This window comes from Panthera uncia, chromosome B1 (genome assembly GCF_023721935.1).
Source record: "Panthera uncia isolate 11264 chromosome B1, Puncia_PCG_1.0, whole genome shotgun sequence".
Lineage (NCBI taxonomy): Eukaryota > Metazoa > Chordata > Mammalia > Carnivora > Felidae > Panthera > Panthera uncia.
Window position 1 is genome coordinate 89,006,679 of NC_064811.1, and position 23,644 is coordinate 89,030,322.

Sequence of the window (23,644 nt, forward strand, 5' to 3'; positions counted from 1 at the left end):
AGACCCAGAGGACCCAAACTGACACACCCTCAATTGTGACATCACGGAAATGAAGGGATTACCAGGAACCTCATACACAGGTAGTCTCTGTTACATCCAGGAGCATGTCATTTATTTCCAGATCTCTCCTCCTTATTACGGAAATCTAATTTATAGGCAAGGAAGAAGAGTGGGAGTATATCAAAGAATAAAGTCTTACTTTTCTATTTTATACTTGGAAACATATAACGCGGGTATGGGTTGCTTTTGCCTTCCTCTCTTGAGCATATATACCTTCTGCAATGAGAAAAGAGAACAAACACTGAGCATGCCCATGAGAGGGTGCTTATAGGGGTGTTGACCTGTGTTGTGAAAGATCTGATGATGTGCTCCTTAGAAGCCAACCACAGATATCTCTATACCCCCTCCTCTTTGCCAGCTCCTGGGAACCAACCTCAGCATTATCCAGCCAGAATCCACAGGGTCAATTATATTTTTAGGAGGAAAAAAGTATTTAATAATGAGACTTTGCTTTTTTAAATAGCTTTTTAATTAATGACAAACTCAGAAAGGAAGATTTTACATTTTCCTCTCAACATCCCTCTCAGTTATCATGAAACAGCCACAGCAGAATTATTCTCTCTTTTTTATGCAACAAAACCCAAAATACAAAGTTTAATAAGTATTAGGAAGGCAATAGAGAGATAATGGGAAGTCAATACTAAAATACTAAAATTCAAATTTCTTCCAAGTTCAGTATATTGGCCTCCAAGTGAATGTCTCATGATATCAGCATGTTGCAAAGAGAATCTGGAGGTCCCATATTTCCTCACTTCCCTTTGCCAATGTGTGGTTAGAAGTGTGTGTGTGTGTGTGTGTGTGTGTGTGTGTGTGTTTGTACGTGGGCACGCGCGCCCAAAGCTCCCTCTCTTGTGTGTGTGGGAGTGTGCTGGGTACTGATAAACTTGATGAGAAAGGAAGATGATTGGATGGAAGTTAATTTCCTAACTGCCAGGTAAATCAGTGGACAAGGCGTCACAACCTGACTTAGACAGAGCTGAGGTCTCCTCACTGAGCACAGTGGTTTGACTACTGCTGCCGGTCCAGCTACATCTTTGTGTTTCTGAATATATTTCTTGTGTTCTTTGCTGCCTCCAGGCCCCCACCACGACTCCACAAGATCTTGATTTACCTAGTCCTCTGCCAGAAGTCTGATTTATCCATTCACTTCTTTTTTTTTTAAAAAATGTTTATTTATTTCTGAGACAGAGGGTTTGCATGAGTGAGGGAGAGGCAGAGAGAGAAGGAGACAAAATCTCAAGCAGGCTCCGTGCTGTCAACACAGAGCCGGATGCACGCCTTGAACTCACAAACCGTGAGATCAAGACCTGAGCTGAAACCAAGAGTTGGATGCTTACCCAACTAAGCCACCCAGGTGCCCCTGATTTATCCATTTGCTTCTTAACATTTGCTGTATGTGATTTTTTTCCAAATGGCTTTGATTTTTACCACCCCTAGTGTCCTGTGCAAAACAAGGGTACGCTTTTCTAGTAAAAATGTTTTGGTTTACATCATCTTTGATTATAGCCCCAAAATATATATAAATTAAATCAATAAAGAATGGTTCATTCATATTTTAAGGCACCACGTCTCTAAAGTTAAGGAACCTATTATACTTTGCTCTCTCATTTCAAACATTAACACATGAGAAGTAAAACCGCCAACTTAATATTCAGTTTGAATCATAAGTTTAGTAGAATAAATAAAGTACTTTCAGAAATCACAAGTAGGGAATTAACAGGCTAGAGGCTGAACTAATAATCTTGACATGGTTTGATTTTCACTTGGCTTATTCTTTTCACTCTGTTACCTTTTTATTTACACATCTAAATGAAATGCAAATTCTACTGTTAGAGGGTACAACACAGGTACTAACCGAAGAGACACTTCCATTCATTCTCTATAACCCTGGATATTTATCCTGCTTTAAAATGTTAATCTCTCATGTCTTGAGCCTCTTACTGAGCAGCGAGTGCTTATCTGTGCACAATCCATTTCTCTTTCGGCTGGGATTTTCTCTGGGATCCAAGGTGCCTTCACTGAGCAATTCCGAGTGTGCTTCGTTAGGCATCTGCAAGACAGGCGCAGGCGCACAAACTCCAGCAGGCGCGCCCCCCCTCCGAGCCGCCCGGCCTCTGCAGGGCCGACTCAACAGGCCAGCAGGCAAACAGGTCACTATGACACTGGCTGTTCCTCTCTAACCCTGGTGAGTATCTTCTGTGGACCTTTGAAATGTGAGGTCGGCATAAAATCTGGGACTCCAGGGGCGCCTGGGTGGCTGGGTCGGTTAAGTGTCCGACCTCAGCTCCGGTCATGATCTCACAGTTTGTGGGTTCAAGCCGCGCATCGGGCTCTGTGCTGTCAGCTCAGAGCCTGGAGCCTGCTTCGGATTCTGTGTCTCCTGAGCTCTCTCCCCCCCCCCCCCCCCCCCCCCCGCTCTTCTCATTTTCTCTCTCTCTCTCTCTCTCTCTCTCTCTGCTTCCCTCTCAAAAATAAATGAACATTAACAAAATTAAAAAAAAAATTTGGGACTCCAAGCCAAAATTTCAGAAACGTGTTCGCTAACTCTAGCATCCGATTCTCATTGAGAGCTCCCTTTTTTGTAGGCTCCTTTTCAATGCTTGCTCAGTTCTCAGCTACGATTCTGTCCTAGCCTTGACAAGCTGCTCTTAAACTGCAGGTAAGAATTGATTTCTAGAATCGGTTTGTGTTCCACCAAGAAACAGAAGCAGTCCTGTTAGCAAACCATTTTCTCTCAAAGGGCCTAATGTTTTTCCATGAGAAGGACCTTGCTGAGGGTGCCGTATGTGCGGGCGGCTTCGAGGCACTGAGTGTTCCTTTGTGTGTCCAAGTCATAAACAAATAGCAAATTATGCAACAAAGCCTCTCAAGTTTTTGCCTCTCTGTTTCCTGAGCTGGGGAGCACTTTCTCACACCCTGGGCGGCTCAGGGAGAGAATGGAAAGGCCCTCTGCTGGAAGCACATCAAATGCAGAAACTAGGCCACTTGGTGCCAGATGGTTCTCAGGCCCCAGAATTTGAAGTTTATACTTCAGTTCACTTCAGGACCGAACCCTGGCATTTTGGAGCCACCCTGCTAACGCTTCTGCTGCTTTTGAAGAGTGATGTGCAGTGGGGCGCCTGGGTGGCTCAGTCGGTTAAGCGTCTGACTTCAGCTCAGGTCATGATCTCATGGTTTGTGAGTTCCAGCCCCGAGTCGGGCTCTGTGCTGACAGCTCGGAGCCTGGAGCCTGCTTCGGATTCTGTGTCTCCCTCTCTCTCTGCCCCTCCCCTGCTCACACTCTGTCTCTCTCAAAAATAAATAAACATTTAAAAAATTAAAAAAAAAAAAAAGAATGGTGTGCGGGAATCCGAGGCAGCGTCAGGTGACCCTCCAACAGGAGGATGCTTAGGACATTTTTAATCATTTCTCTTTTTATTTTGAAGGCCCTCTTTGCAGGCTGGAGGAGTTTTTTTTCGGAAGGAGGGTATGAGAGTGATCCAGTAATAATGGTTCTTTGGTTTTATTCCTTTCAAGTGGTAGGATGCTTGCCTTGAAATTTAATTGTGCTCTCAAAATTGCAACAGTAAGCCAACCCTAGCAAAGGTGGATTTTATTCTAAAAATTATTGTACAGTTTTTTTTAATTTGCATTCCTTTCAGTTAATTTTCCAAAGTTTTAACCTTTTCCTCTAAAAACAGAATAGCAGACTCTTACCTTTGTTCTGCACGGAGTATTCTCAGAGGTCACACTCTCACTTCTGGCTCCGACGGCTTCTTCCACAACTACATCAAGGGAGATATAGTGGAGAAGACAGGATAACATAAAATATTAAAAAAAAAAACATTTTTGGGGCCCCTGGGTGGCTCAGTCGGTTAAGCATCCAAGTTCAGCTCAGGTCATGATTTCGCAGTCCCTGAGTTCGAGCCCTGCATCAGACTCTATGCTGACAGCTTCAGATTCTGTCTCCCTCTCTCTCTGTCCCTCCCCCTCTTGTTCTCTCTCTCTCTCTCTCTCTCTCTCAAAAATAAATAAACATTGACAAAATTAAAAAAAAAATTGTGGTATCTATAGAAGTACGCTTCATGAAGAATCAAGTAAATGTAATGTGTTTAAAACATGTCACTATTAGAATTGCTGCTTTTAAACTTTTATTGCAGCATTCCATTATTATCATTTACAAGTGGCACTGAACCTGCTAGGTGTGCTTCCTTCACATTATTCAAAGGAAATTCGGGGCGCCTCGGTGGCTCAGTCGGTTAAGCGGCCGACTTCGGCTCAGGTCATGATCTCGTGGTCCGTGAGTTCGAGCCCCGTGTCGGGCTCTGTGCTGACAGCTCAGAGCCTGGAGCCTGTTTCAGATTCTGTGTCTCCCTCTCTCTGACCCTCCCCCGTTCATGCTCTGTCTCTCTCTGTCTCAAAAATAAAAATAAACGTTAAAAAAAATTTCAAAGGAAATTCTTTGGCCCACGGTCAGTAATGCTCCAGCTCTGAAGTGACTTTGAAGCAATGGTGACAGATTTGCCTATCCTACACTCTTCCACCCGGCCTTTCCAAAGGACCTGCGTTAATGCAGGTGTGTGAGAAAAGTGTGCCAGGGGTGAGTGTGAGTGTGCCCTTGGTCCAAAGACAGTGACTACATCACAAATAACTTGGGCTGATTCTCAACTTTTCCAAGATCGATCATCTATGTTGTATGCTCTGTTATTCCTGGCTTCTCAGCCTTACCCTAACCCCAAACGTCTGAGAAGGGAGCAGAGAAGTTGAATCTTAAAGATATAACTAAAGCAACCCCAAAATATCTTAACGTTGGACAGTACGTTATGTGTTTCAACATGGTTTTTACATTCCTAGTTTACTTTCAATCTCAGTTTATGCTTATAACAGAAAAACAAATTAACCTACCGAATTATATAATATAGGTAAGCAAAAGCTAAATTTCTATGACAGGGATAATTCTGAATGGCAAAAAAAACCCCTCAAAAGTTAAATGTAATAAGTAAAATAGACAAGTCAAACGGTTCAGCATATAGCAAATGACTGTTGACCTGTAACCTGTAATTTTTATTAATAATGTTTCTTGCATTTTCATGGTACAATGCTGAAATACCATATCCTCCCGCGTCTGTGGTGCACAGTACAATGCAGACATGCAGTTTTTGAAAAGCAAAAACAGATAAGGGCGCCTGGGTGGCTCAGTCAGTTAAGTGTCTGACTCTTGATTTTGGCTCAGGTCATGATCTCACAGTTCGTGGGATCGAGCCCTGAGTTGGGGCTTGGTATTTTCTCTCTCTCCCTTGCTCTCTGCCCATCCTCCACTCTCTCTCTCTCTCTCTCTCTCTCGCTCTCTCTCTCTCAAAAATAAATAAAATAAACTTTAAAAAAAGTGAGAACCAATAAAAATAAAGTTGTGTCAGTTCCTTAAAAACCTAGATCTGTAGTTACGGGAGTGCAAACAGAAATTTTTGACTTAACTAAGAGTCTACATAGTTATTATTTTCTTTTTCTAGTTCTTTTTCTAGTTCTATATACAAAGTCATATGTTCATTTCCAACTGCTTTCACTTCTGTCATGAAGAACAAGCACAATCATATATGACTGGGTGTGGGACAGGGTAGCATCTTAAACATCTGTGAACAGACCTGTTAGAATCTCATCGAGTTGGTCCACCATAAACTTGGCATCTTCTTCAGTGAAGCACATAGGTGGTTTTATTTTAAGCACATTTCTATGAGGTCCATCGGCACTGAGAAGCACTTGCTTTTCTTTCATCCTAATTAGTGCAGGAAATATATGTGAGTGCACACAAATGGTAACTAAGATTATTTAAGAATGATGTAGGGGTGCCTGGGTGGCTCAGTTAAGCATGGACTCTTGATTTCAGCTCTGGTCATGATCTCGGGGTCGAGAGATCCAGCCCCGCATTGGGCTCCACACTGATCGCACAGAACCTGCTTGGGATTCTCTGTCTCCCTCGCTCTCTTCCCCTCCCCCACTTGCAAAAAGTTTCCCTCCCTCTCTAGAAAGAAAAAGAAAAGAAAAGAAAAAAAGAATGATGTGAACACAGAGCAGTTCAATATTCTCATGCATGTGTCTCAAACTTCCCTTATTTGGAGAGGTGGGAGGAAGTAAAGGAAGCTTTCAAATGGGGGGGGAGGGGCATCTTTCAAGCCAGGACACCAGTCAGGTGTGGGGGTGTATTTACTTGTAGATGACATGTTGAGCCTCATCTGTGGCGGGGGTCCTTTTCTGCTGGTCCTTCACCAAGTCAATTCCGATAAACAGGCCAATGCCCCTGAGGAAGGTAAAGAAAGAAAACTTGACAGATACTCTATCAGACACTGCACTGTCACAAAAGATTAACATTGTCCCTAAACCTCATTTTCATTTAAAGCTGGATATGATTCCCTGTAGGGGTAACTGTTATTGATTCTAATCCAAGATACCAACCCACTGTCACAGGTCTTTCTAGTTTTTGAACCAAGTTGTTTTTCTCATCCAGCTTTTTTTTTTCTTTACTTAATTGTAAAAGAAAAGTCTTAAAAACAACCTTGTCATACTACTTAGCTTCTCAGGACATTAATGATGATAAATATGTAAAGTTTATATATATCTATGAAAAATATCAAGTTTTCCGGGATGTCATTTTATTTATTTATTTATTTATTTATTTATTTAATGTTTATTTAATGTTTATTTTTGAGAGAGAGAGAATGAGTGGGGGATGAGCAAAGACAGAAGGGGGTACAGAGCTCAGAAGCGGGTTCCATGTTAAGGCAGAGAGCCCAATGTGGGGCTCGAACCCGTGAACCTTGAGATCATGATCTGAGCCGCAGTTGGATGATTAACCTACTGAGCCATCCAGGCGCCCCTCCAGGATGTCATTTTCAATAATTTTTGAAAAATTATTTACAGTTACTTTAAGTTCCTTCTTCTCATCTTTTACAGGCTGAAATAATACTGGCTTTATTTTATTTATTTATTTATTTATTTATTGAAGTATAGAAGTCAAGAAAGGTATACACCCAAAAGTTAACAGTGGTGATATCAGGGTTCTGGATAAAGAACAAATTTTGTTTTTTATGTTTTTCAGTATTTTCTAGATTAAATTTTATGTAATTTATTTTAAGTTTATAAGATAAGTTATTTTCATTTGGAAAAGTGAGTAACCATATGACAATCTCATGATAAGCCCACCTGATATCTCCTATTAAAGTATGTTTAGCCTTCTGTTTATTGAGTAATTCAGTAAGATAATCCCCCACTCTTGTGGCATTTCCTTGAAGGTCTTCACTTTCAATTACATTCAGGACAGCCAAACCAATAGCAGAAGATACTGGATTTCCTCCATACTGCAGAAAAAAGATAAAAACATAATAGTTGAATTAGTGGTATTGCTTCATCTATGAGAAATTTGGCTCATACATAAGCAGATAAAGATATAATTTCAATAAGTTTTTCTCTTGTGATGCAAACTTTTTAGATTTAGGATATAGTGTGATTCTATTTATTTACGACTGAGTGAAAATTCATTCCGAATCATAGTCTCCATGCCGCATAATTGGTATGAAGGACTATCATGGAATTTATTAGTTCATCCAAACAAAAACGAGACACTGCGTTGGGAACTAAGAATTTCAGAATGTGGTTCAGTGAGGGGGATGTGGACTTCAGTCCCTGAACAGTTGTGTGAAAACAGCTACGCAATGACATTTTCTCCAAATAATTTATGTCCTTGGTTTGAATCTTACTATTAGTTGTCACAAGTCCTAATACACATACTGCACAAACTATAATAATTTTTCCAAGCTTAAAGTTCATGACTTTTGGGGGTAAAACCAAGGAAATAAAATTTCCCAAAGATAGAAAATTTAGTATCTCCTGTGACAGCCATATAACATTTATAGTACTGTATCATCTAAACACTTTAGAAATGCTTGGGGAATTTAAATGTGATACAAAATAAAGGCGATCATATCATCTGTGAGTGAAACATAACCTGTAGAGTTTAGTAAGGCAACCATTTATTACAAGAACAATTAATCATTTTAGGAAGGGGAAAGATACACAAGGAAAAATACAAGAATTATGCCAGATAGAATGAAATATGGTTAGATCCAAGTTTGGCTAGTGTCCTGGGGTGGTTAGCTGGCAATACTGAACTTTATTCTTTACTACATTGGCAAGAAGTATAAGAACATGCATTATTTTTCCCTCTTAGCATAAACTGGGAGGCCAAAATTTACCGTATTGAAGTATTCCATCCCAGAACTGCTGAAGGCCTCTGCAATTTCTTTGGTTGTTACAACACACGCCATTGGGTGGCCATTGCCCATTGGTTTCCCCATCGTGACAATGTCTGGAACAAAATCTTCACCATGCATTTGGAAGCTCCAGAAATGTTTCCCAACTCGGCCAAAGCCCACCTGAACTTCATCAGCTATAAACACACCTCCTGCTCTGTGTACATATCTGAAAAGCAAAAAGGAAATCTAATGCCTTCGGGTCACGGAGGGTCCCCAAACCCACCCACGAAGATATAGATTATGGAGGACTTGAAAAAATGTCGTTAACTTGAGGTTTGTAATCATTGTCAAAAACATTTCAGCGCTCAAATCCCCAAAGCATCTACGTGATGTCACTGACTTTGCAATATAATCACATTATTTCCAGATTAGACATATTCTATATTATGGAGGTTTGTGCTGCTTGATGTAAGCTCTACTGTGGCATTTTAAGTGGGAAGAGAAAGAAGTGAACCAGTAGTGTTTAGCAGGGTTAATCTTCCAATTTTACTGATTGGTAAGCATGGGCACCAGCCAGAGAGGATGCCAGGCTGGGGAATGGAGCAGGGTCCTGGAGGCCCCCTGCTGGACCACATACACCCTTTATTTGCTGGATCTTGGAAAGGTGGAGGGGCTCCGGGGAGTCCCGGTGTGGCAGGCATGCCTAAGTGGCTCTTCACCAGCTAGTCTGCAAGTACTTCAATATTTTAACCAGTACGGCCTTGTAGAACTGTCACAGAGCCTTCAGTCTGACCAAGGATGCCCAAGTCAAGTACATACTCTGCCACTTTCTGGAAGTAGCCTGCTGGAGGAATTATTTGTCCGCCACAACTCTGCATGGATTCAGCAATAAAGGCAGCAATCTACACAAGAGAAGATGGGGTCAAAGTCCATTAGGTTCCCCTTGAACCCCCTAAAAACGAGGACTTTTTATAGAGCAGGTTATTTTGGGTGGGAATGTGCCTGTGGCAGGTGTCAGACAGGCCATTTGATGACCAAGAAAAGATGTCCGTGCTGGAAATGCAAACTGATCTGAAGCATCAGTTTCGGAAATTCCACAGTACCAGTGGAACGGTGGAGAGGGCGACTTCCATTTCTGTTACTAATTTAAATGCAGTGTTTTCATGAGGACTGGCTGAACGAGAATGATGTTTGGATCAGTCTTTGATATGAACTTCTAAAAAATTACCCAGGTTCTAAACCCATTCCTGTGGCGCCCGTTTCCTCAGCTTGGTGAATGAGGATTGCTTGCGCCCGGAATCTGCTCTAAGGAAAGGGGAGAGCGACTTGTGGCCACGCGCTTTAGTTACTGCGCCTTATTTCTACTTCTTACCCTGACCCAGGCTTAACTCAATGGAATTAGGCAGTTCACAAAAGGAACTGCAGATGAAATGCTCTGGAGGGGAAGAAAATGGGGGGCAGAAAATAGATAACACTGAATCAAGCGGAGAAAGCATAGACATAGTATGAGACATGAAGTCAAGAGAACCAGACTACATCTTAGTAACTCTATTACCTTGGCTTACGTTCTTCCCTTTGGAATATTTCATTTACTAGCTATAACATGAAGCCACTGGACTTAAGAGATTGCTTCTCTAAAATTCCCTGACCTTGTAAGCACATCTAATATTCTGAAGCATCCATCTTCTATTTGCTCATTGCTTTCAGCATTCTTAACAGGAAAGCATCAATTCAATAACTACTGAATGCTAATGTGCTCCAAAAGCTATGGGAACCTTTGCAGCAGCAAAAAGACCATGTGATCTTAATAATGTAAGCATTTCCCTGGAAGAACTGTTTACCGTTTGTGTAAAGAAGAATAGGCTATGCTTGAATAAGAAAAGCCAAAAATCAAAACAAAACAAAACAAACAAACAAAAAGGAAAGCATATGAAGCTCCCCACAACAGGTAGAGCTGAGGGCTAGCTGCGCAGATAGCACATCTGAAGATATGGAAAATGAACGGAATGGAAAGAAAACAGTTAAGAAATGCAAATGACTCTCCAGGCACTAAGATAAAAATATTTGAATTGGAAAAAGCAAAGACTTCCTTTTCATCAAAATGGAGGGTTTTTTTTTTTATTGCCATGTTGATGCCATAAGCCAGTTTAAACGCAAAGCACATGTCAGGGCGCCTGGGTGACTCAGTCGGTTAAGTGTCCTGTCGGACTTCGTCTCAGGTCATGATCTCGCAGTTCCTGAGTTCAAGCCCTGCGTCGGGCTCCATGCTGACAGCTGGGATTCTGGAGCCTGCTTCCGATTTTGTGTCTCCCTCTCTCTCTGCCCCTCCCCTACTGGTGCTGTCTCTCTGTCTCTGTCTCTCTGTGTGTGTTATGTGTGTCTCTCTCTCAAAAATAAATAAACATTCAAGGCAAAGCACATAAGTAACCCCCAAATGGGCTCAGAATTGATGTTAAGCTAGTAGGGTGACAACTGAGAAAATGGAAACTCTTACTCTGGGGGATTCTGGTGCTGTCTTAGAAGTCTAGGTTCAGATTGGAGAAACATCTTTTCTGCCTTGGCTAACCCGGGCTGTGCAGCTTCGGGACAGTTGAACCAGTTCAAGGGAAGCACCAAGGCGTCCTGGGCCTGGGAGCCTGCACTGGTTCTGAGGTCCCAGGACCACTGTGCCTCTTCCCCTCCCTCCATCATTTGGAAGAGTCTTTCCTAATCCTCTCCTCCCCTACCCCTTTGGACCATAGTCTGCCTCCCACTGAGAAGGGGAGAATTAAGCCATAGTGATTGCATTTCTAGAATAAATAAAAATAGATAGTTTTAGAGGCATGATTATAATAATGAACTTTTAAAAATATGAACCAAGTGAAATGTAAGCAGAGAAGAACAAAAAGGGCATTGCGCTCTAATCCTTTTCGCCTCTCCAATTCTCACAATGATTTCAATCCATCTTATAAACAATGTTAAGATGTTTTCAAAGCTGCAGATACCAACCTTCCTTCCACTGTTATGAGCTTCTTCAATAATTTTCTTCACTTCATCTGCATAAGCGCCGGCTGGGTCTGCATGATCTTCTCTGTATTTTCCTCTGTAAGTATCTGGAGTTGGTGCCTGAAAACAATCAAATGGTAGAGTTTCTCAAGACTTACTTCTCGGACAAATGAGCCTTAAAAAAAAGGCATTTCGGGGTGTCCGGGTGGCTCAGTCAGTGAAGCGTCCAAATCTTGATTTCAGCTCACATCATGATCTCATGGTTCACAGGTTCGAACCCTGAGTTGGGCTCTGTTTTAATGCTTCAACAATTTGATTGATTTCTTTATTGTCTTTCCTATTTATTTTACTTCATAACTCTGTATAATAATTTAGCATAGAGCAATTTAATTTTAAGACATTCATACACAGTAGATTCCACTCTGAATTTCAAGCTGGCATCAGTGACAGAAAAAGTAATTGAAGACCAAAGGCAAAAATATAAAATAAAATAAAATAAAATAATAAAATAAAATGACAACTGTAAATACTAGCTTTCACTACAACTATACTAATTTGCTCATTGTGACACTCATCAATGGATTTTAAACCACATCCTGTCATTAACTAGCCTTTTGACCTTAGTAAGTCACATAACTGCTTTAAATCTTAGTTTCTTTTTCATAGTTTTATTTTGATGAAAGGATCGGACTGGATTATCACTAGGCATTCTTCCAGTTCTAACTTTCTGATTCTTGGATTCTAAGATACTTACCACATGCACAAATTCTTTCTTGACATCTTTGCCCTTTCGGAATTTGTATGGACTGATCTCAATTAAAGATGATAGGTGACCATGGTAAGCACTGAAAAGAAAAAGAACAGTAACCAAAATCACTCAGCAAAAGGTGTTTTTGTAGTATATGAAAAACAGTATTCTTAATCATCCGGGGAGAATCTAAACCTTGGTGCCAGATTTAATTCTACAGGATCTAAGTTTTCATGGCAAGACTGGCATTTAATTTGTCCAGTTCTCCTTATTCATGTAATAAAACACATAGGAAACCAAGTATGTGTCCTCATAGACAATTTTTTTTCAACAGGAAAAATACCCTTAATTTCTTAGGATGATATTAGATGTACTAAATTATATTGTCTACATGTAAAAAATTATTTTCTATAGCTTCATGAAAAACTTTGTAAGTATGTATTCTTTAAATGTATTTGACAGTTACATTCTAGTAAATTTTAAAAATAACTTCATATCCCAGAATGGGCTGTGTTTCTGTCTGGAATGGTTTCTGTGGGATGTCTGATTGCATAGGCTGGCCAAATACAAGTCAGGAAGAGCATGAGATCTCTTCAAGAAGAACTCAGATTGAGAGGTAGCCAAGTGGCTATGAGATTCCTTTCTCTCACTTAAAATACAGGTGGCTATAATATACCCTTTTCTGTTTCTTTCCCAAAGGCATAATTAAGAGATCTGGAAAAGAAATTTTAAAAAGCCCAGGAATAGATAAAGAGAGAAGACTTCCCTTAGCATAGATTAACGCATGCTACAAAGCCATAGTAATAAAGTTAGTATGCAGAATAAGAACAAGGAGAAGACTGGGGCAGAAAAGGACCTCAGAGACACATCCACACATAAATGTAACACAGTGGACACCAGGTGGGTTTCATACAAGGCAGCAGAAGAAAATGAAGAACATTTTCATGATATGGGGAGTGCAGTGGGTGTAGAGGGAGAGATATTAACAAAACTTAGAAGACACAAATTGTACAATGAAAATTTTATCTATTTGATTTGATCAAAATTAAAGATTCCTGTTGAAGGATATCATGGACAAAGCTAAAATACAGATGATAGGGCAGGAAAGGATATTTGAAATGTCTCAAACTAAAAGAGATTAACTCTATGGTGGTTCTTAACTCTGCCTGCATAGTAGAATCACTTGGGAAACTTAAAAATATATACTTCTGATTTTCTTTACTCGGTCTGGGGTGGGGCCCAGGCACTGGCATTTAAAGAAATTTCCTAGGTAATTTTAAGACACAGTCAAGGTTGAGATCTTTTGATCTAGACTATACAAGTAAGCACAAACCAACAAGAAAAGGATGGGAACCCCAACAGAAAAATGGGCAAAGAACACGAACAAGTAATTCTCAGAAGAGAAATCACAAATGCACGTAAGTTTATGAAGAGATACTCAAACTCATCATTAGAAAGCTGCAAAGTAAGACAACATTGATATCATTTTATAGTCACTGGACTGGCCAAAATTAGAAAAAAAAATGAGAAAGCAGGATACTATTAGGTTTTGGTGGGGATAGAGGGAAATAGAAAATTTCATGCACTGTGTAGAGTGTTGCAACCATTCTGGAAACTGATCTGGTAGTATTTAATCACATTAGCACCATAGTACCCCTATGGACTAGCAATCCTGTTTCTGGGTGTTTACCCCTAAGCGCTTCTTAGAAAGGTCCATAAGGGCACATGTACAAGGATGCTCATTGCAGACCCACTTGTGGTAGCTAGGAGCAATGGACAGTGACAGTATCCATCAGTGGGGGGAACCACATGTAGCTACTGAGCACCTAAAATGCATTGGCTCTGAATTGAGATGTGCAATAAGTGTAAAACATACACTGGATTTAAAGATTTAAAATATGAAAAAAGAGGGGCACTTGGGTGGCTCAGTCTGTTCAGCATCTGACTTCGGTTCAGGTCCAATCTCACCATTTATGAGTTCGAGCCCCACATCAGGCTCCGTGCTGACAGCTCACAGCCTGAAGCCTGCTTTGGGTTCTCTGTCTTCCTCTCTCTCTGACCCTCCTCCATTCAAGCTCTGTGTGTGTCTCTCTCTCAAAAATAAATAAATGTTAAAAAATTTTTAAGAAAAAGAGAAAAATCTCAATATATCTTACATTGATTAACTATTGAAATGATATTTGCAAATATATTGGCTACTGGAAAAATTTAAATGTCCTATGTGGCTCACATATTTCTATCAGACCACAATGAATTAGAAAAATAGATGTACATCTAGCAATATAGTCTTGAAACAGTGCTGAGGGGGAAAGTTTGAAACAGAAAAAGATCTATGACAATTTTTATAAAATTAAAACATTCACAAAATATAATATATAAGAACACAAAAATAAAAGATATACACTAGACACATTAGAATAGCTGTCTATAGGTGAGGGAGAATGGAAATTTAAAAAGAACCAACAAATCAACTGTGGTAGGCAGAACAATGCACCCCCCCCCCCCCCGTGCCCACATTCTAGTCCTTGGAACCTAGGAATATGATACATGGCAAAGGGAACCTTGCAGGTGTGATTAAATTAAGAATCTTGAGATGGAGAGATAATCCTGGAGAGTCAATGTAATCACAGGTGTCTTTACAAGTGAAAGGAGGAGGCAGGGGGTTGGTGGTCAGAGGTTGAGGATGGAAGGGGGAGGCAGGGCGGTGGAAGGGAGGGACTCCAAGCAAGGAATGCAGGCAGCCTCTTGAAGCCCGGCAAGGCAAGAAAACAGAAGGAGCCTTCAGAAGGAGCACAGTTCTGTTGACACCTTGATATTGGCCCCATGAGACCCATTTTGGATTTCTGACCTATTCTCTCTGTGAGAGAATACATTTGTGTTGCTTTAACCACTAAATCTGTGGTAATCTGTTATAGCAACAATAGAAAATGAATATGCCACTCAGCACATAAAACAAGAGAAGCCTGTATAAGGGCAAGAAATGAAGAAGAAGTTCAGTTTAAGCTTCTGCGTCTGATATTAGTGGAGAGGTAGAAAAAAAATTAAAAGAAAAAAATCTTAATAAGGAATGGAGGTTGTCAGCTTTCTTGTTTAAATGTAAAAATTCATGTTTAGAAGGTGAGATTAAATGACTGTTAATAGTCACAAACTAAGGAGAAAGTACTATCTTTTACTTGGTTTCTAAAATAAGAAATTTGTCCTAAATTGTTGGGGTCCCTGGGTGGCTCAGTTGGTTAAGCATCCGGCTTCGGCTCAGGTCATGATCTCAAGGTTTGAGAGTTAGAGCCCAGCGCTGAACTCTGCACTGACAGCTTGGAGCCTGAAGCCTGCTTGGGTTTCTGTGTCTCCCTCTCTCTCTGCCCCTCCCTAGCTTGTGCTTTCTTTCTCTCTCAAAAATAAATAAATAACATTAATTTTTTTTAATTTGCCCTAAATCATTATCTTTTAAATTAATTACAGTGGATAATCACAATAATGATGAGAATGTATAGAGTTTTAAGACATCAGTTATGTTTTTATTTTGAGAACAATTGAGTTATGCAGTGTGGTGGCTCAAAAAACAGTTAATGTGTAAAAAGCAAGCCCTGATTCATGCAAAGCCCATTAGCCATGACCACAGCATCCAAGAGATCCTCCCCCGTTTGCAGGAACTTCAACAAATTAGGTATTCTCCAGGCCTAAGCTGGCCTTGATACCTTAATACAGAATAAAAATCATTGTGCCGCCCTCCTCCACATGGGCTTGTGGTATTTGGTATGGCCAGGACCAATACGATTTTGTGTCTGAAGGAGCTTCTTGCTTAGAAGTCTTGCATCCAAAACTTACTGGTCAAGAGTGATCACATCTTGGTGGCCTCTGAACTGCCGAGCCAAGCGTAAGGCTAAGTCATTGGCTTCAGATCTAAGATAACACAGAGACAGGGATCAACATGACATAAGCTTAAAAAAAAAATGTTTCAAAATGTTAATTACCAAAGTTGTAAGATCCCAGTTATTCAGAAATGGATGGAGAAGTAAGTTGCAGTCCTCTCTTTCCCCTTTAGTCTTGCTCACCCAGCAAATCTCACTTCATCCTTCTAATACAAGTTCCCCAGAGGTCTTCAATAAGGAATGAGACACACAGAAGAAACCCAATTCAAAGGATATGCTGCTCAGTTCAAATTTCAGCCTAGTTCAGCCACATTAGTAGGTGGCGGACTTGGAGGATGTCAGGAAGCCCGCGTTAAGCCTCATCTCGGAGGAATGGCAGTGCGACAGCCCCTTAATTGGAGCACAAAACTAAGTTGTACTGACCCAATATTTGATCAGCTCCTCATTGATACAATGGAGATCATAATTTTTCTTTCTGGTTTTGGCAGTCTAAATATACTTCTCAGACACAGAGGAAGAAAATAATCATTTGTGGGATGTTTGCTCTCTGCCAGACATCACATGGAGTGTTTTGGTTGCATTTATTCTCAGAACTCCTCTGTATGGCGGGGGCTGCTGTCTCCTTTGTATGGATGAAGCAATGCCTCAGAGAGGTTAAGGAGCTCTCTGAGCTCTCACAGCTAATAAGCTCTCGCAGCTAATAAGAGGTAGAGCCAGCATTCAGACCGTTTAACTTCAGGATTATGCTTTGCACCATCCCAGGCTCTGCTGCCTCTAGTCTCTGGTGACAGTGCTCTTGGAAGCAATCCCTTTTTGACAGTGTAGGATTCTTTAGAAGTGAAAGGCAAATATTATGGTATTTAATTCATTGAAGGCAAAGAAATGCTTTATAACAACAAATTGGATCCTAAAATTTCTTCATTCTTTACAAAGAAAAAGGAATGATCTTCTGCCTACAAAATTGGTTTTAAAATCTCATTGAAAAGAGAAATGTGAATCACAATATCATATGATCAAACAGTTACAGAATTTCTAATAGTTTTAATCATATATACATACACATAATTTTTAAAATATGAGTTTAATGCTGTATGTACAAGTCTCCTCCCAATATAATATTACATTCTGAGCTTTTCACATGTCACTATAAATGTATTTTCAAACACATATTTTTAACATCTGCAGAATATTCCATAGAATGGATACAGAATAACTTGAATTTACGGAACTTAAAAGTTGGAACATATCTATTCTTTTGAATTTAGTCCTTCCTTTTTTTGTATTTGTGTTAGGGAAATGTTTAATTGCCTAAGAAAACAAGTCAATCAAAAGTCTTACAGGGGAGCCTGGGTGGCTCAGTCAGTTAAGCGTCCGATGTTAGCTCAGGTTATGATCTCACGGTTCGTGAGTTCGAGCCCCACGTCGGGCTCTATGCTGACAGTTCAGAGCCTGGAGCCTGCTTCAGATTCTGTGTCTCTCTCTCTCTCTGCCCCTCCCCTGCTCACCCTCTATTTCTCTCTCAAAAAATAAATAAACATTAAAAAAAATTTAACAAAAGTCTTACAAAAGTTATATCCGTTTAGTAGAATTCCTTCTTTGCTGAAATCCATTATTCGTGCTTCAAAAAAACTGCCCAGGCCCTACTGATTTTTTTAAAAAATTTTTAAATGTTTGTTTACTTTTGAGAGAGAGAGAGAGAGACAGAGTACGAGTGGGGGAGGGCAGAGAGGGAGACACAGAATCTGAAGCAGGGTCCAGGCTCTGAGCTGTTTATACAGAGCTGAAGTCGGATGCTTAACCGACTGGGCCACCCAGGTGCTCCTTTATTTAAAAAAATTTTTTTTAATGTTTTATTTATTTATTTTGAGAGAGACAGGGTGAACAGGGGAGGGGTAGAGAGAGAGGGGGAGAGAGAGAGAGAGAGGAAGAGAGAATCCCATGCAGGCTCCGCAGGATGTGGGTCTCCAACTCACCAGAACATGAGGTCATGACTGAGCGGAAATCAAGAATCCAAGGCTTAAGAGGCTGAACGACCCAGGCAGGGGGTCCCTATCGATTTTTTTAGCTGCTTCCTCTAGTGTCTGAAGAGGTGAGTGTCATACGACTGGTTAGGTTTTGTCACGTGAGAACCAGCTTGGATATTTTTGCCATGGTTACAACCCAGGTGTCTCTCCTTTAGGGATACTAAAGCATTCTAGATATGCTTTCCTTACCTTTCACCAAGGGAAGCCCTGGTAATAAAAAGTTGAGTGACATGCACATGTTAATCATCAGTGGCTGTGCCAAAAACCCCGGAGCATGCCGTCCACAAGCTCATGGAGAAAAAGCAGAAGAAAACCAAACCGGCAGGGCCCCCGCGTGTGTTCACTTAATAAGTGGCAAGAATCTCAGAAAAACTTTTTAGACGTCTGTGCTCCACCACAAATCAAAAAGAAAGATACGTGTGAGAGAGTAAACAAAGAGATGAGTGGGAATGGGGGTGGGTGGGAAACTTCGAAACATACCCTGAGTTTGTAAAATAGCAAACAGAGAGCGTCTCCGGCAGGGTTGCTGAAAGGCGCCTGGCATACTCAACAATATTGTCGTGAAGGAATCGAGAATTTGTGTTTAGCAGTTCCATCTGTTTCAGGGCAGCCATGACCACTTCCGGGTGACAGTGTCCCACTAGAATTTAGAAGACAAAGCAAACAAACAAACAAAGAAATTACAATTTTAAATTCCTGGGCAGTGAGGGGGATGCTGAAGCAAGAAAAAGAGAAAAAGAAAAAGTTGAGCTTCCTTCTCTCCCATGTTGCTCTGTAACTTTTCCTGGCAGGGACGACTGACCCCATTCAGCCAAGGAGCTGCAGCCATTGGCAATTCCTGGGACAAATATCAGTGGTGCTCTGTGCGCCTTACTCCACAAACGTATCCTTCACGGCACAACAAAGACAGGACATGTACCGTGCGCCACGTTGTTGATGCAGTCCAGGTACTGTTCACCTCTCTCGTCAAACATGTACTGCCCCTGGGCTCGCACTATTTTGATGGGATCCGCAGCAAAGAACACTTTGCATGAGGGCCTAGAGATAATGAAAGGAAACACGTTGGTCTGGGAGGACTGCTCAGTGTTTTTCCTTTTCAATGAAGGTCATGATCAGTGGAAAATTACAGTTACATAAAGGAAAGGGAAACACAACCTGGGTGACATACATTTAAAAAAAATTTTTTTCATATTAGCCTGGAACCTTTCGCCTTAATCCCCCATTCGTGACCCTGCTCATATATTTCATGTATTTGTTATATGAAATTTGCCATGATTTGACAACTCAGTTTAGAGGCACATGGATCAACTCTGACAGCTCTAATTACACCAACCAATAACTAATTTTCCTTTGGGAAGTTTTGTTCTACCAGAAAAAAAAACAAAAAAACAAAAAACTTTTTTTTTTTAAGGTTGACTATGTTCAGGAACTGATAAATATTACAAATATTTAATCCTCCCGACAATCATATGAAATAGGGTTATTATCATTCTCATTTTTATAGGTGAGGAAACTGAGGCTCAGAAAAATCAAGACACTTGTTCAAGATTACACAGCCAACAAGTGAAAAAAAACCCTGAATTTGATAGTAGACTGTCCTAATACCATAGCTCAAGTCAGTATCTGCTTGTTTTCTCCCTCTCCCTTTCTGATCTAATTGATAAGAAATGAATAGCACTAAAAGCTAAATATAAATAAATTGGTATTAAATACTATAAAAGAGATTTTATAGGAGACCATTCCCATGTCTTTTGAGTGGTACTTGTCCTGTATCAAATGGATTTTCCATTCTTAAATAATGAAATCCAATTATTCTTCTAATCCCTTAATCCATTATTTTGAGCATAATAAAAAGTCATCCATATTTTGGGTTACTTGGATGACTGTCTGGAATATAAATTTTAGAATGCCTGGAGTATAAATTTTAGTAACATAGAAACATCACGAAAGTTTTTTTTATCTTAGCTCTATGGATATGTAGAAAGTAAAATAGAATATATTATTTTTATTTTGGTGATTTTGCATGCACAAAAAAGTGCCACATGCATTGGAGGTATTTTGGAAGGTAATGAAATGCTTACATATTAAATTGAAAGTATTTTATTTATTGCGTATAAGTAAAGTAAAATACTTTACTTTAGAAAGTATTTTAATTATTACATATAGGTAATCTTAATTTAAAATTGCCTCAGATTAAGCATCATCAGTTAAAAGGAAACTAATATTTAATGAGAATTTCTTATTAGCTCAAACCCAACTGTTAGTTTATACTCCCCGTTAAAAGCCAAAGGAAACTTTTGTCACGAATGTGGGCTAGTAACTTCAGACTTCATCCTCCCTTGCTAACGGTACTTTACACGTTGCACTCAGACTTCAGGTAAAATTTTTCAGGGCTGTCCATGGTGATATTCCTCCTTTCCCAAAATTTCTTCTGCTCACACTAGAAACCATTGGGTTTTCACTGGAATCTAATTATGTAGGATTGAAAACTAACAGAAAAAGACAAGGGGGTGATTGAGTAACGAGAGAGGAATGGGACCATTTTGGCTTCCGCTATGCCGGGTTGAGAGAGTTCCTTCCAAGCAATCTCCCAACAGGCCATCTAGAAACGTCTGGGTTGAGACCAGGAGACCAGTAGGAGCAACCGCCTAGCATTTCTCAGAAGTAGATACTAGTTCTTTTCTTTCTTGCGTCCCTAGTCCTCTCTCAAGTTTACCCATGACAGTGCTTGTTAATTACATGTGAGTATTGCAGGCCTTTGATTTTACAGTGGCCACAATCATCATCTATATTTACATGTGCCTTTTTAGAAACCAGATCATGCTTATTAATCTCACTTGCTCACTCCTGTGAAGCAGAATGTTATTCCTACTCCCACAGAAGAGGAAATTAAAGTAATCTGACAGAGGTCACACAGGTAACATGACACCCTACTAGGACCAGAGCCCAGGTCTGACCTAACATTCAGTGCTGTAAGCTTACCGGTATTTTACCGAGTCGTTTATAAAACGCGCAAAACAAAAGGGGACTGGAAAGAACATTGCATTTTTTCATTGTAATGAGGGCACAGTTTATTTTACCCTTAACAAAGTGTCTTTTAAGGTTTTCTTTTGGTTGGATTAACCCTTTATCTCCTAACCACGCAAGCAAGAAGAAAAAGTTCACTTTAAACAAAAGTTGTCACAATTAGTTTGTTTTCATAGCCACTGTCGAAAATATTTTTGAGGGGCGCCTGGGTGGCTCAGTCGGTTAAACACCCGACTTCTGCTCAGGCTCAGGTCATGATCTTCGGGTTGGTGAGTCTGAGCCCAGAGAATGGGCTATGCGCTGACAGGTTAGAGCTTGGAGCCCGTTTGGGATTCTGTCTGTCTCTCTCTGTTCCTCCCCAGCTAAAACTCTGTCTCTCTCTCTCTCTCTCTCTCTCTGAAAAATAAAGATTAAAAAAAAAATTTTTTTAAATATCTTTGAGTTCACAGTTTTGAGAGCTTTCGGGTTGGTGGGATTTGGCGCAGGGCTACCCATCTCCGTCTCAGCCCCCATCCCTGGAATAGTTCCCCTCCTAGATCTATTAACCCTCGTGGGACAACTCTCGCAGCCGCCGGCAGCTCCCAGGCAGCGGCGGGGGGCAGAGCGCCCGGACTGCGCGGGAGCAGGCTGGCGGCGTTCCCTCCCGGCAGAGGCGCGGCGGGCACCGGGGGCTGGCGCGGCGGGCGGGCTGCGGCGCGAGTGCGCAGGTGCGGCTGCCGGGCGGCGGCGTCTCGCGCTCGGCGGGCCACCGCCCCGGGGGGCCTCGGCGCGCCGCGTTCTTGCTCGCCCGCTACCTGCCCCGCTTCGGCTCCCCGCCCCTGGCGCTAGTTACCGAGCCCTCACCCGATGTGCTTCCTCCTCAGCGCCAGGGTGTCCTGCTTGCTGTACAGCTCGCACATGGTGGCGCGGCTGCCGGGCCCTCCTCGGCTCTCCCTGTCGCCTGCGAGCGCCTGCCTCGCGAGGCTGCCCCAGCGGCCGGCCTTTCCCGCCGCGGTCCCTCGTGGGGTCCCCTCGCCCGGGGCGTCTGGAGTCACTGGTGGCATCAACTAGCTGGGGTCATCTCCCTTTTAAGTCTTGCCCTGCCTTTGCCCTTCGCCAAGCCCCACCCTCCTGTTCCCCCTCCTCCGCCCGGGTGCCCGCTTTGGCGAGTCACCGGACTAGCCACTCATTCGCCACCACCCGTGCCCCTCAACTAACTGACTCCGGCTCCTGCCCTGCGGTTCCCACTACCCCTCCCAATCGTTGCTACTTCTTTGGACTCGCCTTTGATTTCCCGAACTCGACCTTGCCTTTGCCTTTCTTCCTCTTCTGCCCGCGAATTCACTCCTTCCCACTTTCCTTCTTGTTTCTTTTTGGTGTATCCCATTGTGTTCTTGTAAACGTTCAAAGATAGGCGCTCTCTGGAGATCAGATCCTACCACTGTAGGGTCTCACAGTGAGCGTATTCCAATACCAAAACCTATCATAACTAAAGTAACGTCACATGCCCTAAGGATCAGTGACAGGGACGCAGCCAGATACTTGTTGGGAATGATAACTCAGTGTTTCAAAGATCGACTGTAACAGTAATTACACTTCTAATTTCTCTCCTACTATACGGATTATGAAACATATTCACGTGATTTACCTGGTTCAGTCCTTCAAACAAACCCTGAGAAATGATGAGGAGAGTTGTTATGCCATTAACATAAGACGAAAGAGATTATTCCCTGTCGCATGATTACATGTCTATCTGGTGGTGCATTTGGAATTCATTCCTAAATTTCTTGACTTCCTTTGGGATGATCTTCACACACTGATCAAATTGGAAGTTCAATATCTGGACAAAGTTAATGCTGATTAACTATAACATTAAGTCATAAGTTATCTTAAGAACTACAGATCATCTGATTTAACTTCCCTGTTCTGTCGATAAGAACAACAAGGCACAGGAAAGGTCTTATTCAAGGTCATGCAACTATTAGCCATAGAGTTTAAACTAGAGCATTTCCTTCTTTCTGTGTTTTGAAAGGCAGCAAAGAAAGCTTAATTTACCTATAGCAACGCACTTGAAGAATGTTTGCAGATGATCTTTTTCTTGAATGAAGTTATTAATTTACATTACGGCATTTTCTTGAATGAAGTTATTAATTTACATTATGGCATTTACATTACGGCATTAATGTAATTTACATTACATTAATACTAGAGGTAGTATTATTGCATTGCCTAGGATAGGCTGAGAAATAGGGTCCTATGACCAACAGCGTGGTAAGAATTCTAGGTGTTATAAATGAAGGGCAGAAGGCACTTACGAATCTTCCAAGAAATCCTAATCATGTAATCTTGGCCCAGCCCCATACTTGAAAGATGATGCCAAATGTACATTTATTCTCAAAACACCTAGCTAGACCTGGCGAAGTCACAGATAGTCACTCTTTTTCTATAAACCTCCATGGTTTCTTGTTTTGCCCAGTGCTTTAAAATATGTTCTGTAAATAACGATGGACCAAGAGTCTTAGGGTCTAGATCTGGTTCTTTCATAAACTAGTTAGGCTTCTTGACCTTTTGGAGGCCACATTTCTTTGTAGTAAAAAACAAAAAATCTCCTTTTGACTCAAAGCATTGTAAAGAGGGCTTAAAAGAGATCATGACTGTAGAATGTGTGGTAAGATTGTTGTTAAGACCTCAATGTTCCTACCTTTTTTTTTTCCTTTAATACCTGAC

The 23,644-nt window shown here is 41.2% G+C and overlaps 1 protein-coding gene across 1 annotated transcript; it reads right to left on the minus strand.

The window, feature by feature from the left end:
• Nucleotides 1–1,097: 1,097 nt before the first annotated feature.
• ETNPPL (ethanolamine-phosphate phospho-lyase) lies at nucleotides 1,098–21,981 on the minus strand. The gene is made up of 13 exons (XM_049631009.1): nucleotides 21,782–21,981; nucleotides 18,831–18,949; nucleotides 18,392–18,551; nucleotides 15,844–15,918; nucleotides 12,025–12,115; nucleotides 11,274–11,390; nucleotides 9,105–9,187; nucleotides 8,286–8,511; nucleotides 7,237–7,391; nucleotides 6,245–6,334; nucleotides 5,682–5,812; nucleotides 3,757–3,824; nucleotides 1,098–2,110 (listed from the first exon to the last, which is right to left on the minus strand). The coding sequence occupies exons 1-13, from the start codon at nucleotides 21,979–21,981 to the stop codon at nucleotides 1,982–1,984; spliced, it is 1,644 nt and encodes a 547-aa protein (XP_049486966.1). The 3' UTR covers nucleotides 1,098–1,981.
• Between the last annotated feature and the right edge of the window lie 1,663 nt (nucleotides 21,982–23,644).

Coding starts and splice junctions, on each gene's coding strand:
- ETNPPL (XM_049631009.1), bottom strand. CDS start 21,981: ATGCCACCAGTGACTCCAGACGCCCCGGGCGAGGGGACCCCACGAGGG. Junction 11,391..12,024: donor AGAAAGAATTTGTGCATGTG/GTAAGTATCTTA, acceptor GATTGTTTTCAG/GCACCAACTCCAGATACTTA. Junction 5,813..6,244: donor GCTCAACATGTCATCTACAA/GTAAATACACCC, acceptor TGCACTAATTAG/GATGAAAGAAAAGCAAGTGC.